This window comes from Brassica oleracea, chromosome C1, assembly GCF_000695525.1.
Source record: "Brassica oleracea var. oleracea cultivar TO1000 chromosome C1, BOL, whole genome shotgun sequence".
Classification (NCBI taxonomy): Eukaryota; Viridiplantae; Streptophyta; class Magnoliopsida; order Brassicales; family Brassicaceae; genus Brassica; species Brassica oleracea.
In genome coordinates, this window is record NC_027748.1 from 2,316,705 (window position 1) to 2,333,156 (window position 16,452).

The following is a 16,452-nucleotide window of genomic DNA, read 5'->3' on the forward strand; positions in this document are numbered from 1 at the left end:
AAGTTTTTTTTTTTTTTTTTTTTTTAGCAAAGTAAAGTTTTAGATATGCAAACCAAATATGTGATATTTATTTCTCTGACCTGGGGAATGGCACAGAACCGAAATATAGAAGGATCACGCAACGCAGCCATGTACTTCAAGCAATCTTCAATATGCGTCAAGGCATTGGTGACCATTTCATTCAAGCAGTTCACTGCTTTCGTCGAATTCTCCTCGTATTTTAAGTCCTGCATTGGGAATAGTTCACCAAAAAAGGAAGAACGTTGTTAGAAAATGCTCAACATGGGTAACATCCGACCTGAGATGAGAGGTTGAGAAATGGTATATATGCACCTCTAGCTTGTCAGCATATTTGCCCCAAATCTTACGAGGCCAAAACATGCGGGACTCTGGTATCTCATTGATGTCCTCAAGATAATCTCTAATAATGTTTGTTTTCTGCAAATAAGATCAATGTTATGATCTATGAAGTATTTGAAATACACTGTACGTGTCATAATACATTGTTGTACCTGAAGAAATAAACCCATTGAATTGGAAATATGATCCCAATCTGGAGTCAGAACTTCTGATCCTGAAGCGAGGAAGAGTTTAGACAGACCTAAACCCACAAGCCCAGCAACATAGTGGCAGTACTCATCGTAGTCATCAACAGTTTCTACCTGCGTGTAACAGGGAAAACTGGATTACTACACAAATCATTTCAGTTCTTCACGAAACACGACAATAAGTGTTGATATTTTAAAGATTCTAAATGAAACTGAGAGCAACGAAGATGATTGTATGACAAACCTCCTGGCAGATAAACTTGGCCATTCCCGCACCCATTCTTTTGGTTATTTCCTCGATAGCCTCTTGATACCTTCATATACCAAGGTATAAGACATAAATTAGTATAGTCAGAAAGCAGATTAGACTTCCAACAATTCAGTAACAATATGAGCAGAAAAACGATAAAATAGAACAGAAGTGTATAGGCAAAACATGAGAACTAACCCTTTATCAAGTTCCAAAAATGCTGCAGAAACATGGTGAAATTGGTCCATCAAAACCTTGTACTCATTCGTACCACCTATAATTAAAAAAAGTAAAATCTGTAAGTTAAACAGTAAAAAATATTAATAGCATATGAAAGATAAAGATTAAGAGACTCGATAAACTTGCATGAATAGTGCCAGTCAGTATCGTATATGTGACGGTGGAAAGCAATCAGGATGGGCAGCTTTTCATCCGTTGGTATACTTGTGTCATCCTCTGTAGTACCAAAAAAAAAAAAATAATATTAGCCGCAGGAGCATGACTAAGGAAGATGGATCTAATATGACCAAGGAATGTTTTAAGAAACACTAACCGACAGTATCAAGAGCTCGAAGAACCAAGTAGAACACGCACACCTATACAAATACAAAAGACAACTGAATATGAGATACTGAAAAATTGGACACAGCTGGCATGTGAAGGAATCAAGATACGTGGAGACGTTATAAACAACTTAAAACATTCTTCTATGCGTCACACGTCCCTTTAAAGCTTCAAATGAGGTAACAAACGTATATAAGAAACAAATAGATTCCTAGTTGAATAAAACAATCTCCATTTACATTTACTGCAGCTCAGTATTCTAAAAATCGCAACTACACATTCAAAAAATTGGTCTTAAACAATAATCTTCTATGGCCCTGTTCGTTTACCTATCGTACAACATGCGACCTGTGTCGCAGTTTGTTGTTCGTTTTGATCTGGCGCGAGTGATCGCACGACCAATCACAAGTTTCGATTCAAGTCGTCCGAAAAAACAGCGGCTAAAACTTAAGAAAATTTTGATCGCGCGACTGGTCGCAGACGGCATGTCGCGTCGCCCAACACGTAAACGTACAATAATCTTAGTCGCAGATCGTAAGTCGCGCGACAAGTAAACGAAGAGGGACTATAAAAGCGCCTACTAGCGAGCTCAAGATATAATCTAAAAACTAATTTACACCAATCTGCAGAAATAAGTTCTAACATATAATCAATCCCCCATGGGTACATTCAATGTCTATCGATTTTACTGAATAAACAAATGATCGAAAACATGAACATAAATGCGTTGACTGACCAAGCACCGTATACGTATACACTCACACACACATGTAACCGATCGAGAGAGTGAGAGAGAAGAAAACGTACAGCGTTACGAAGCTCGGGACGTAGCTGCTGGATAACGAGAGAGAAGCTGCGAGAAACCTTGTGGAGCATTGAGTAGCAGAAGCCCCAGTGTGGCTCAGGCGGGATCTGCTTCTCCGCTCTCTCGATCGCTCGCTTCATCTTCAGGAGCGGGTATATATCATCCGGATACCTCAGTAACGTCCCCAAGCTCCCCATCGTTTCAGAATCCCAACGATCTCCTTTTCGACGGCGTCTCAGTGACAATAACAATGTATGATTCGTTGGCGAACGAACGCAAACGCAACGACTTGTTTCCTGCGACGATCTGAGAGTCAGAGACGGTTTAAGAAAATGGGAGAAAATGCAGGAGTCCCCTCACCTGCTATGTGGATCGATCTGATTCGTCCAGCGGATATTCTAATTTAGGATATATTTTAATGGTTTAGTTTATTCATTCATCGATGAGAACGAAGGACTCTTGCTTTCCTAGAGCTATACAACTCACAAGGGTTCACATTTTTTATGTTTATTCGAAGAATAAAAAAACTTGTTGGCATGAAAACTCGTGCAGGAAGAAACGGGCCCTTTTGCTTATTGTATAAGCTAGAACAAAGCCGACAAGAAAATCAAACTAGTAAAGAAGAGTAATTTGTGATGGACTTGGGCTTACTATAAACCTATTCATTTATAAAGCCAAGGCCCAACAAGAACGTTCAAGTCGTTTTGTGATATTATAAAATGTTTTTCTTTGTTAAAATATGTAGTGGTTTGAATTTAAGAAAAGTGTCAAGAAAACAGATTTAGAAATTTTTGAGTTTAATATGTAAACAAAATTATCAACGATCAAATTAAATAAAAGCCAAAAAAAAAAGATATATTTTTTCTGTTGAATCAGAAATGGTATATTCGTAATTCGTACCATTAGTGGATGAGATCGAATTACAGTTCCAGTTACTAATTTTTTCACACCGCCAACTCTGATAGCACGCTGACATGGCACAAGAAAGACGACGTGGCGAAAACTAATTGGCTTCAGTTACGTATCCTCCACAGTTGAAACTACCAATCGCCACACGTTAACACACGGTGGGTTCTCTCCGCTTTTGCCTCTATTAAAGGAGGTAACTTCCTCATTAGAAAAAATCAATCAAAAGAAAACTAATCTCGAAGAAATGGCGAATCGATCCAGGGTTATCACCATTTCTCCTCTCGTTCTCAACCACGATGACGATCTCGAACTCGATCTCGATCTCTGGGAAGTTGTTAACCCCTCCGACGGCGAGTACTCCGACGATTCCTTCTCCGTCGACAGTCTTTCCGACGACGACGTCATATCTCTCGACGACGACGCTTCCTTTGTCATCTCTCCGCCGCCTCAGACTCTCCCTGTGACTGACGATGATGGCGAACTCCCCGCGGATCTGGTTCTCGACGGTGACGATGTCGTTAGCGATCAAGTCGACGATAAGCATCTCCGATGGGCTCAGCGGCGGATGGTGCTGCTCCGCGGAGGCTCCACCTATTCATTCGGTATTACGCTGGGAGATTACGCTAATCGCGGTGTCTGTTACGATGACGGCGGCGGCGACAGCGATCACGTTGCTGACGACGGCGAGTACTACGACGATTCGTATGATCTCGACGAGGAGCTGGTGCCGCGTAGCGTGTGTAAGAAGCTGGGGAGGCAGAGGATGAGGAAACTCGGGAAACGAGCGATCGCGAAGGTCTTGACCTCGAAGACGTCTCCGTATGGTTGCGTTCGCGGTAAGCATGGTGGTCTCGGCCTCAAGTTCAAGTGCTGATCGTTGATTCCAAAGTTTCGTTTCTTCAATAATCAAGAACCTTAGTCATAGTCATGGATGATTTAGTACGTGTCCGCTTTAGAATTTCATCAGTTTCTTGGTTGGTTGATGTGTAAATGGTAGTTCAATTGCTTTGTCATTTGATTTTAAGTAAAATCTGATTCCTCTGAAACTTTCATTGTACATGGATCACATCTTTTATCAGAGGTCATCAGGTTATGGATCTTGCATTTGCATCTTTAACTAATGTTGGATTCAAATGGATAATCTGAGTGTTATCTAATCTTTATGTTTGGTGGTGGTTAATCTGGTTATCTTTGTGAGCTTGTTAAACTTGTGAACGTCGCTTGCTTGAAGAGTCGTTCTCGTAGGATGTACGCATCACTCTGAGTCTCGACATGTGTGGTTGAGGTTTGAGATAACTTTCATGTCTTGAGTAATAAATTGTCTTGAAAAGCATCTTTTAAAAAGTTGTACTGTTGCAATGTGAGCCTGAACGTAGCTTGCTTGATACGATGCCTCTAAAAATTTATGGCTGTCAGTCAATGCGAGCCTGATACGTCCCCCAGACTCGGATTAATGACGCAATGAAGAACTTGTAATCCGAATGTGGGTGGATACCAACAAATCTGATTTCTCTGAAAATATATATCTCAAAATTAGGAATATTCTGGCTGGAATCAATGAACAACTGATCGGAAAGTTGGTGGATCATAAATAAAAATGAAAAAATGAAATTTTCTTAAAAATATTTGCAAATCCAAATCTAATATCTGTGCTGTATAATCCGAATCATAATATCGAGGGCCTATATAATAAAAAAAATCACATTATATGGGCTATTAGTTCAAATTGTCTGGCCCCAGATATATAGCCCATGGAATAAGCAAGGCATGCCGTTTCTAAGGAAATGAAACGGCACGTTGTTTAGCTTTTCCCCATGGGATATAGATAGAATGTGCGGATAAGGGGTGTGATGAAACTCACACAGACCCCAAGCTTAAAACCTTACTCTTCTTTCTCCTCAGTTTCCAAGCAGTAGAAATGACGGTGAAGATAAGGCTCGCGCGTTTCGGTTGTAAACACCGTCCCTTCTATCGCGTAGTCGCCGCCGATGACAAATCGAGGAGGGACGGCAAACAAATCGAGGTGTTAGGGTTTTATGATCCACTGCAAGGTTCGAATCATCTTCTTATTTTACTTTCTACGTCTATGCTTACATGAATTAACTTTTGTAATCTGTTCAGGGAAGGAGGATGCGAACAGAGTGAGCCTCAAATTCGACAGAATCAAGTATGATTCTACCTTCTTCATTTTTCCTGTTCGCCTGTATATTTAAGGATTATTAAGATGTGATAATTTGATATGGATGAAACAGCCTTGACACCATCTAGATAATTTGATGCATTAGATTGTATACTCTCTAATGTAACAAGTACCAACCATAAAATGATGACATTAAAGTTCTTTTGTCTCTACACCTAAATACCTAATGCATCATTCACTAGGAGTGTCTCTGTTTTTTCTTTAATATAGTTTTCTCTAGTCATGGATAACTATCATCTTCCCTTTAGGCCTTTGATTTTTTATTTTTTTATTTTTTATTTTGCTTTGTCTGATTGCAAATTGTATCTTCCAAAGCGCAGATGTTGGAAGAAATCGATTCTCTCTTGCATATGATTTATCTCTGATCTTTTTCCCTATGCAGGTACTGGTTATCGGTTGGAGCTCAACCAACGGACTCGGTCGAAAACATGCTTTTCAGGGCCGGTTTGATTCCTCCAAAGTCTATGGTTGTCAGAGGTTCCAAGAACGGACAGCAGTCCACGAACCACCATGTTTCACCCATCACAGGTGAGATCTTGAACTAATGAGTGTGGGTGTTATGAGCAAAGAGCTAAGTGTGTCTATGTCAAAGGAGTTTGATGTTATGTTTCGTCTTTTTGTTGTATTCTGGATAAGATAATATGTTTGGTCTTTTTGTTGTATTTCTGGATAAAGAAGTTTGGTGAATTCTCATTATGGGTTTGTACTTTGTAGCATACTATGATCAAATGGGCTTTGGTAATATAAGCCCATATTTTTCTTAAATTGGATATAAGCCCATAATAGAAAATATTATTTTGATTTTGATTTTGGAAAAATTTTAGTCTTGCCAAATGAGAAAAGGATGTTTAGTTTTTGCTCTTATGAAAGGATAATTTTAAGCGTATCCAGAGCAAAAATTGGGGCAAGCATCTGCAGAGAAAAGGAAAAGCTCTTCATAGAGCTCTCAAGATTAAAAAAAATAGAAAAATAACAAAAAATGAAAGAAAATAGAGCAGCTCATTTGTATAAGGTTTAAAACTGGTTTATAAATGCGTATGTTAGTTTATGGAAGCCGATGGTGGAAGAATATACGAGGATGAAGATCGAGCTCAGGAGTTTTCGCAAGACCAGACTAATTAAACCGGATCATGGCATGGTCTAGGGTGGTTAGATGGATGGTTGTGGGGGGAGTTCAAGATTAGTGGTGGTACGTAGTGTGTTTTTGACTCTAGGGCTTCAAATTTCGCAATGTATGGTCTACCAGTGAGGCGTACAAGTTACAAACAGCTTTCCCGGGGGTGGATATTTACGAGCATGCCATCCCCGGAGCTGAACTAGAGTATGTGAACCCTGGGAGTCACCAAAACATGATAGGTTCTTCACAGTTGGTATGCATGATTTTGTATCTTGAATAAGAAAGAAATGGATGGGGGGTGAATAAAGAGTAGGTATGAGTGATGTTATGATCAGTCTCAATTCTGTAGTTGAAGAAAGTTGGTTAGAGAAGAAGTTTTTTAAAAATTATTTGTATAAAGAAAACATTCTTTTGTGTAAGAAAATATAAGTGAGGTTAGGTCACCCGGGACCAAATACAATATGGGTGGAATGAATTTTGAGAACTGCAAGAGGCGAACATTAATCCTGGTTTCCTGTAATTAAACGCATGCGGTATGGTATTAATTAATGTTTGTTTAGAGGTAGACTTGAGCTAATATTAATTCATATCTAAGTCTATTTTATTTTGGAAGGGATGAACGTAAACAATGTGTATCCCTTTTAGATGTTAAATTATATTAAGATACTGATTTTCAAAGAAACTGATTTTCGCCAAAATTAGTTGATAAAACAAATTGCATAATTCATATAAAACATTTATAATTCATTAAAAGCAATTTGAGTAGATTTATCTATTATTTAATACTATGTTTTTTTGTGAATAAATTGCTTATATATATACACGTTTATATCAAGACGTTTATTTTTGTGTTTCAGCATATTGAAGCAGAAGATATTCCATGGTTTATTTATTTTGGCACAACAATATAACAATCATGAGATTTAGAACTTTAGTGGAAGCTTCCATTAAGGGAATATACATACATAGTGACCTAGTAAGCAAATATATCTCCTTAATGACTTATCATCTTTCTTGTGCTTCCAACTTCAAACTAATTGGCAATTAGTGGATTGACCCAAGTCCTTTATATATTACTCAAGTCTCTTTCATATTTCCGATGTAGGATCTTCTCTCCAATACCTTCTCTCGAGATAATGGTGCGTGTAACCATTAATCTCGCAGAATCCATCATACCCCCTCCGAAACCATACTGTATTTTCTAGCGATCTCAGCGGAACTGAGCCTTCTATGGGCCATCAGCTAATGAGATGATCAGGCCACTGTCCGGACCGGATTAATGGGTCAGGGTATCGAAACTTAGCTCTGATACCATGATAAGTTTCATAGGCTTCCAACTTAAAATCAATTGGCAATTAGTGGATTGACCTAAATCCCTTATATATTACTCAAGTCTCTTTCATATTTCTGACGTGGGATCTTCTCTACAATACATCCATTAATTGCAATATTGCATGATAACCAAACCATATATTGTAGTGATAAAAAGTGACATGCACTTTCACCAATTTCACACCCCAAAGACTATAGAATCGCTTACTACATAACATATCTTCAAACTTAAATGATAACATGCAGTGTTAGTCTTTAGGTATATATATATCGTACATCTCACAAAGTCGACATCTATAAAGTTGCTCCATAATATGAATCATGATCAGTTGGGAATAAGCTTGAAAGGAGGCCTGACGAGCCTTGGTGTAGGACTGAAGTGACCATAGTCTCTTGAATTCATCCTCAGTATTCTCTCATGTTCATGTATCCTTTCTACCAACTGTCCACATATAGAACATACTTATTCACCAACGTATCATCCTAGTAGTAATTCTTGAAATCTTCTAATTAATTCTTGAAACATATTTTGCTTTAGGAATAATAACCATATATATACAACGCATGTTAGTTGGCAACTATAAACGACTAACCTCCTGATTATCGTCTTGGCTATAGATTAGAATGGATGGTCGGCCTACAAAAAATAATGAAGCGATTTGTTTAGAAATGCACATGTGCAGCACAAGTATTAATCTTACTTATTAATACGCACACGAAGCTGCTGTGAAAAGCTGCAAACGAAGTATATATAAATATGTAGAGCTAGGGGTAAGAAACAAACCTGCAGAAGAGAGAGCAAAAGCTGAAACAAGAAGAAAGACGAAACCTAGTTTCTTCATTAGTGGCAGTAAACCCATCTTCTCCTTTTCTCTATGAAAAAGGCAAGTTTATGAACGTGTTTGACGTGCTCTTAGCCTCTTATACACCTTGCAAAAAAGAGAAGCTCATGCGTCTGGCTTACCACTATATATAAATCTCTAAGGAAATAACACTGACAAGTTAACTCCGCTTTAGATAAAAAAATAACCTTTAGAGGTTATTTTGTGTGTTAATAATGAGATTGCACTAGTTATAAAAACTTTAAAATGGCACTATTTGGTTTATCCATCATCTTATTATTAATGCAAATATCTCCTAATGCTTTTTGAGTTTATTTATTAATTGTTCATGGAAATGGTGGGATTGAAGAAAAAGTTGAAAGGAGACCACTTTCCTGTTGTTGGCCACAATAAGTCTAAAGAAGTTAGTGGATTAATTATTTAATATGAGTAGATTTATTTTTTAAATTGTAGGAAAGCAACATTCGAATGAATCCATAACTCAATTACCAAACCATCATAAATTCACAGTGTTATAGAATCCTTGAAGACTAGAGGTATCGGTCAATCATGACGCCTAGTAATTGGGGAATTACCATCATCTATATCCGATATTATTTACGTGCTAAAGAAAAAGAAAGCATTTTCAGTTGTCAAAATCTATTTTTCATCGGATTCTCTGAGTATATTGTAAAGAGTCATAAATCTTTTAAGATAAATAATTAAATTAGTATATGCAAAGTGTCAAATTCAAATGGATTGCTGGTTGAGATTAAGGGAAGAGAACAAAGTTGTTTGAACTTTGCTTTAATGGATTGATTCGTCACTATAATAAATTCTCGACGTATTTTCTTATGGTTTCACTTAAAGTAGGATGTAAAGATAATGTAGTGGATGATGACCATACTCTCACCATTCTGAATTTCAGTTTTTGTCACAAATATTTTACTGAACTAGTAAGTATGAATGCACATCATTTAATAGGATACACAAAACAAACCCTGTTTATAACTATATCTTTATCGTTTAACTCTAAATTAGATGAGTTTTTCCTTCCCACTCGGACCAAAGAAATTTATAGAGTTTGACCCTTCACGACAGGCCCAAGCTAGTGGCTGGATTATTTAATATGAGTAGCACTAGCTTCATTGTTTAATTTGGAGATAGGCAACAACTATAACTCTATTGGCTAATCACCATAATGGTAGAATCCTTGAAGGCTAGGTATTCAATATCGGCCAAACATCAAGCCTTATTCTTCTTATAATACAAAAATTTCATTGTTGTCAGTAATAACTAAAATGTAATTTTAGAGATATCGAAAGTTTCAATCTAGCTTTTCTTGGAACGCAAGTTTCAAGACTAATGCACAATCCAGAATGTTTAATGACTAAGGATGTGATTCAAAGAAGATGTTATTGAGACGAAAATTTTCAGATTGCTACTGAGGATATGAAGAAACGTTCTTTCATATAGAAATCTATAATACAAGGTAGTGACGAAAAACAAATCAAAGAGTGGATCCTCTAAATGGTAAACAGCACCTTAGAGGAGGATGATCTCTGGTACTTTGGCGACAGGAAAAACCTTAAAAGAAGGTATATGAACAAGAACCTTGTAGTTGACAAAAAAAAAACAAAAAACAAGAACCTTGTATATTTTATATTGTAGATGCTGTCAAAAAGAAAGAGAGTAACACATATATTCTTTGATTGTGTATATGTTCAAGCAACTTGAAGAGCGTCAGGAATTTGAATTGCTATCCTCTTTGATTCACTGAGCGACACTGGAGGCATAAAGAGGTAATATTCTCAGACATTGCACCACCTATATCATCAACCACATAAAGCATTTGAGGCAGCTCCCATTCCCAACATGGTGGTATGTTTATAAGTTAGAAGCCCAATTTTGGAAGATGATATCTGTACCCCTGGATAGAGGCCCATTCGATGTTAATGTTATGTAGCTCAATTAATCTAAAACTTTTATAAAGTTGTTGAGGATTCAGAAGCCCTGGAAGCCTATGATCAAATCTGTTGTGAGAAATTTGACAAAAATAACCTAATAAGTCTTAATAAAAATAATCCTAATCTAAAACATCTAGATCAGTTAGACTTATAAGCAATGATGAAAGATATCAAGGAAAAAATGTTATCAAAGATTATCGAAAAAAAAAAGAAAATTTGTCTTTAAATCACCATCACCTTCGTAGCATGATTTGATAATATGGTCAATTGTGGGGGCTTATTGAAGGACTAATCAAATGTGGAAAGTCGCTTACGGAACTCTAATGATACTTTTGCCCTAATTTATCATACTAATATAGTTGATGACGACAATTAGGAGTGGACATTTTATCCGATACCCGAACCCGTATCCGAACCCGATCCAAAAAATCTGAACCGAAGTAGCAAAATACCTGAACGAGTATTAAATCAGGAGATATTGGATATCCGAACCCGAACGAGTAATATCCGAACTCGAATGGATATCCGAACATATGTATTACTAACCTTATATTTCTATTTTATATATCTCATTTTATTTAAAATATTTATATATTGATACTACACATACTTTAAGTTCATAATATATATATATATATATATATATATATAATTGCGGAGAAAATGATTTACTACTCACTTAAAATGCATGTCAAATTTTTTGTTTAAAAACTAACAAAAGTTACATCTGAAATTTAAAAACAATAACCAAATTAGTGTCTTTTTAGTTTTAAAATGTTATGTCCAAATATGTTAATCATTCAATCTATTAAAAAATAAAAAAAAATCAGTTAAGTGAAAGTTATATTTTTAAATACAAGAAATTTGAAAAAAAAAATTTGTTTTTTTTCTTTCAAAATATAAATATCCGAACTTGATCCGAAATAACTGAATCCAAACTAAAAATATGTGAATCCGATCCAAAGTATAGAAATATCCGAACAGATTCTATACCTCTATACCGAAATACCCGAAAATCCGAAATACCCGATCCAAACCCGAATGGGTACCCGAACGAACGCCACCCCTAACGACAAGTTATGATTTGGACAACCTTTTGAATACCTAACCTTTGCAATACGAGAAAAATGCATGATACTAGGTGACAAAAGACTAACTTCGTGTCGCCTGTGAGCAATAACAACTAGAAACGTTTTTTGATCACCTCTTTATTTTGGAGGGTTTTGTTTCCTCCCTTTATTTAAGGGAAAATTGCTAAAAAAAAAAATAGCATGGTTGTCTTCTTGGTATAAAACTTTTTTTGTCTATTTTGTCTCTCTTTTATCATTTCCATTTCTGAAATTTAATGAAATAAATAGTTTTATGAATCAAAAAAATTGTTAAAAATATAAACAATTAATAAAACACTCATATACACAAAATTATATTTTTGTTTAGTTGAAAAACTTAATAAATAAAAAATTTAAATTATGTTCTACTAAAAATAGATTTTGTCTTCTATAGAAAATGGGTCGGTAAAAAACGAATTTTAGATTATACAAATTCATCTACTTTTTGAGAACGAACAATCTACTTTTAATTAAAATTCTAAATATGAGAAATGCGAATTCTACTAATTGTAAAGATATCTATTTTTCTCCATAATGTAGTTTCTACTTTACGAAATATTCCAAAATTCTCGGAATGCGAAATATAAACACTACTCGTATGTCTACATGAGGCAGAAATTGCATTCTGAGCTTTTGTCATTGTTCTACACAGAGTAGAAAGTGTCTTTTACGGATAAGAAAACATGTTTTTTTGCGAAAATTAAGGAAATTTCAGTTAAGAAAATATGCTAAAAATATTCTAACTTCCTTAAAATGTGTATAGGTCGATTTACCTTGTCTTTTTTTCTTTGTCGACGCCCATCTTCCAAGATCAAGTGGTAGACGGTCTTGAGACGTTCCGAAGAGACGCTCTGTCCGGCTGAGTCTGATCTATATGGGAAAAAAGAACACCACTAGATCTCACCTCCTTGGCGAGAGAATCATCACGCAAGTTCCTAGTCCTGGGTATGCGGGCGATGCTGAACTCCGAGAAACCAACTTGTAGAAGCTGGAAAGAGACTAACTCAGAGGTAAAGGCCGGCCAATCGATTTACCTTGTCAAAAACATTTTTTCCTTTTTATTAAACTTTTTTTTAAAAAAAAGAAGTTATTTCCTTTTTGTTAAACCTTTTAATAAAAAACAATAATTTAATTTTAACGTTTTTAAAATGTTTGTAGAAAAATAAAAATAAAACTTTGTAAAACGTTTTTAATAAACTTTAATAAAAATAAACTTTATAAAAATAAAAATAAAACTTTATAATAAAGTTTTTAATAAAACATTAAATAAACATTATAAAAAACGTTTTACATAGTTTCGTTTTTATAAAAAAAATTAAAATGTTTGTGAACTTTTTATTTTTATTAAACTTTTTAATAAAAAATAAAACTTTTAAATTAAAACATTTTTTTCCTTTTAAAAGTTCAGTTAAGCTTTTAAATTGTGTTTAATGTATTTAATTTGATTAATCAAAGGTTAGTTTTGGTATTATGAAAAAAATTATACTAAAGAGACAACTTAATGATGGTATTATACCGAATGGACAACCGTGCTATTTTTTTGTTCCGTTTTGGCAAATTTCTCTTTATTTAATCCTAAAGCTTTTTCTTCGTTCCTTCCTTATTACACTCTCTTCTTTCTTATTCTAACCAAAGTATATATATGAATCCTTTAAGAATACCCGAGGAAATTTTTTTTGTTACCCGGATAAATTTGTGTAAACAGTTTGGCGTATTTTTAGCTATAATGTAGATCAAATGAACCGGGCCTTGTGGTCTGGTGGTATAGGAACCTCAGCTGAGGTGCCCGCCATCACGAGTTCGAGTCCCGGCCACAGCGGATTTAACATTCCTTCCGTTGGGGCGCTGGACCCCCTACGGGGAGATAGTTGGGAATGTGGCTGCCCAGATACTAGAGTTACCAACAAAAAAAAAAAAAAAAAAATGTAGATCAAATGAAGATGTTTAACGTTTAGTTTGATCCGTCGATACAAGATCGGAAAAGTAATGTAAATCAAGTTTGATTAAGCGCGCAAACCAACCCATAATCTGTGCCTTTATACTGTAGAAGACAATAGTACTCTATAAGTGCGGAGATGGATCGCCGGGAATAATTAAAATTTCGATCAACGGAAAAAGTTAGAACGGTGAGAAGACACTTTAATTAGTTAAGAAGTAGCCAACTCGAAATTGACTATGAACTCTACTCTTGACATTGACTCTAACTCCACAAAACGATATATTCATTTTTTTATGACCAAAAGAACCTTGGGTTATAATTGTTGTACGTATTACTAGCATGGTATTGTATACATGAACCAACTGATTCTCATTTATGTTTCTTCAAATAGATCTAAGAGAAAGAATGTTAATTATAAAAGCACTTAATTAGGAGATCTACTATTGAAGTCGGTAGATCATCATGTGTTTTTAGGTCACGTACCGGCAAATATTGTCGCTTGCACATGACAAATTTCTTATAATTGATTACGACTTATTAATTATTATGTTTTCTAACTTTGAAATAACCTCTATCATAAAAGGTTAACATGGGAGATGTTTATTTGCAAAGTACCGAAATGAATAAAGAATATTTTCTTCTGATAAGTATGCCGTATGCAAATTTCATTTATCAAAATGAGAGAGTTCATACTTGTACAAAATGTTTTTTTTTATAAAAACACAATAAAATTAATGCTAGCTGCCTACAACATGCGTAATGTTCACTCCCATTTGTGTACACTTTAGTTGTATTCGTCATTCTAGCTTTGCATGTCTTAAGGTTTTCCAATTAAGTTTCAGTATGCCCATCTTATTTTTCCTTCACTTTTCATATAGAAATGTACGATAAAGCACAAATAATGTAGAGTATAATGTCGGGAACTAAATCATTATATCAATTAACTCCTTTACCTAAATTACGTTTTGGTCTTAATTTGTTATCTTCGAAAACTACAAAAACTAAGCAATTAACTATACATTTTTCCATGTTATTAGTAGCCTAGATCAAAACATAAGATGCCCTTTTTTTAATTTCTCGAGTCTTGATATACATGCACGATACTCTCAAGAAGGGATACAAAACTTGAAACGAAGGTAGAAAATATTGTAATTATCAAATAGAGGTCTTCTTTTATATAAAAATAAAAGAGGCTTCCATGTGTTATATTCATGAATGAACCATCCGTGATCAATGGATACAAGACAAACTATGCAGCATCTAAAGTATAATACTGCCAGGAAATAATAGAATAGGATTCTCCATTATCAGTCACGATGTAATATAGCCATTCTTTTTATAGTGTACTGGTGCATGGCTCAATTGGTGATATATCGAACTTTGAAATTAAAAAATTAGAAAACAAAGAAACTCGAGATAAGAAAATTAATTAAAATATTAGACGTGTAAAATCAAATACTCCCTCCGTTCTTTAATGATAGACTTTCTAGAAAAAACGTTTGTTTCAGAAAGATGTATTTTTTGTGTTTTCTATGAAAAAATTGTAAATTTCAAAAAAATTAATTGAATTTATTGAATTACTATTGGTTAAAAGTTATTGAAAATTGAAAATTATAGAAAACAATACATTTATTATGGTAGTTTAATGTGTTTTTTTAATATGCGTGAAAATACTAAGAAGTTTAGTACACATCAAAACCTTCCAAATTCACTAGAGATAAGTTTAAAAGGAAATATTTTACAAGAATACGCCATATACGGCGTTACGAAAACCCTTACATTTGAGTAGTTTTTATACATTACAATTATTCTGTGTTTTGTATTTTTGCGATGATTAAAAAAACAATTTTCTTCAATTTCACCTATTCAACACCGCCAAAATATTATTATATAGAACCAACATTCAGTATTAACCTAACAACGCTCATAACATCTAGCTATAGATTCGTCAAATTTATAGCTTTTGTAACTCTTCTTATGAATATATCTAAATGTTTAATTTGGCGTTGTTATAATGGAGATACCCACACTTTTCGAAGATTAAATAACTTTGTTAAATTTGGCGTTGGTAGTATAATTTAGGACCCTATAATTATTATTTTTCCTACAATTTATTTAAGAGCGCTGAGGATTTATATGAGCAAAACAAGAAAGAAACTAGGGATGTTTTGCAAAATTACTCGTTATGAGATTTAGTTAGATAAATGATCGTGCAACTTTTCTTAATGACTATAAGCCGACTGAAAAAAGGAAAACATCTTAATTAATCAAGATCCAGCTTCAAATGTGATAGTTAGTTTGTGTAGGTGGGTTCTAGAAGGCAGGAGCGTACAACTAAAAATACATGTTTTTGACACTTTGGTCTATACGCGCTAAAATCTTTATTCACTTTAATGATGACGGTTTAAACTTTGAAGTCGTTTACTAATAACACTCAAGAAACTATATACTAGTATAAAATATAGGTACTTGATTAAAGATAATAAAAGTAGGGCTTATTTGCCAAATAACCAAAAAAAAGTGTAATTTGTTATGAAAGTCATATAGAGACAGCGCCGAAAACGTTGAAAAATATAAAAGATGTGGGGTCCGCTGCACTATTTGCACAGTAAATTCTACTTCTATATAAACGATCGATTCGATCGTTTATAAATCATCATTCACTCTTCTCTTCTCTCGATAATAAACACTTTCTATCAGTGTTATAAAATCTACGGGTATAAATTTTGCCCTTATTTAAATTCCCGCGATACAATAAAATTCCAGTTCCTTTTATAACACGTTATCAGCACGATCACTCTGCGATTCGGTAAAATTTATTTGTATCATTTATACCCTGTTATAATGGTCGGTATACCGCCTCTACTATTATTTATATCATGTTATAATGG

The 16,452-nt window shown here is 34.6% G+C and overlaps 4 protein-coding genes across 4 annotated transcripts in view; 2 read left to right on the forward strand and 2 right to left on the reverse strand.

The window, feature by feature from the left end:
• LOC106324379 (squalene synthase-like) overlaps nucleotides 1-2,713 on the reverse strand; it is a 4,067-nt gene extending 1,354 nt beyond the window's left edge. The window contains exons 1-9 of the mRNA XM_013762357.1: nucleotides 2,528-2,713; nucleotides 2,170-2,463; nucleotides 1,352-1,394; nucleotides 1,165-1,254; nucleotides 997-1,072; nucleotides 793-862; nucleotides 513-662; nucleotides 334-438; nucleotides 81-227 (exon numbers count right to left, since the gene is read on the reverse strand). Of these exons, the coding sequence (XP_013617811.1) occupies nucleotides 81-227; nucleotides 334-438; nucleotides 513-662; nucleotides 793-862; nucleotides 997-1,072; nucleotides 1,165-1,254; nucleotides 1,352-1,394; nucleotides 2,170-2,364 (876 nt within the window). The 5' untranslated portion in view covers nucleotides 2,365-2,463; nucleotides 2,528-2,713. The remainder of the gene's footprint in view (nucleotides 1-80; nucleotides 228-333; nucleotides 439-512; nucleotides 663-792; nucleotides 863-996; nucleotides 1,073-1,164; nucleotides 1,255-1,351; nucleotides 1,395-2,169; nucleotides 2,464-2,527) is intronic.
• A 564-nt stretch (nucleotides 2,714-3,277) lies between these two features.
• Nucleotides 3,278-4,256, forward strand: LOC106323935. Its single transcript, XM_013761981.1, has one exon. The coding sequence runs from the start codon at nucleotides 3,321-3,323 to the stop codon at nucleotides 3,948-3,950; it is 630 nt and encodes a 209-aa protein (XP_013617435.1). The 5' UTR covers nucleotides 3,278-3,320; the 3' UTR covers nucleotides 3,951-4,256.
• Nucleotides 4,257-4,891: 635 nt separating this feature from the next.
• LOC106327590 (30S ribosomal protein S16) lies at nucleotides 4,892-6,066 on the forward strand. The gene is made up of 3 exons (XM_013765771.1): nucleotides 4,892-5,127; nucleotides 5,198-5,243; nucleotides 5,659-6,066. The coding sequence occupies exons 1-3, from the start codon at nucleotides 4,995-4,997 to the stop codon at nucleotides 5,819-5,821; spliced, it is 342 nt and encodes a 113-aa protein (XP_013621225.1). The 5' UTR covers nucleotides 4,892-4,994; the 3' UTR covers nucleotides 5,822-6,066.
• A 1,711-nt stretch (nucleotides 6,067-7,777) lies between these two features.
• LOC106297560 lies at nucleotides 7,778-8,764 on the reverse strand. Its single transcript, XM_013733777.1, has 3 exons — nucleotides 8,510-8,764; nucleotides 8,319-8,362; nucleotides 7,778-8,167 (listed from the first exon to the last, which is right to left on the reverse strand). The coding sequence occupies exons 1-3, from the start codon at nucleotides 8,583-8,585 to the stop codon at nucleotides 8,051-8,053; spliced, it is 237 nt and encodes a 78-aa protein (XP_013589231.1). The 5' UTR covers nucleotides 8,586-8,764; the 3' UTR covers nucleotides 7,778-8,050.
• Nucleotides 8,765-16,452: the final 7,688 nt, after the last annotated feature.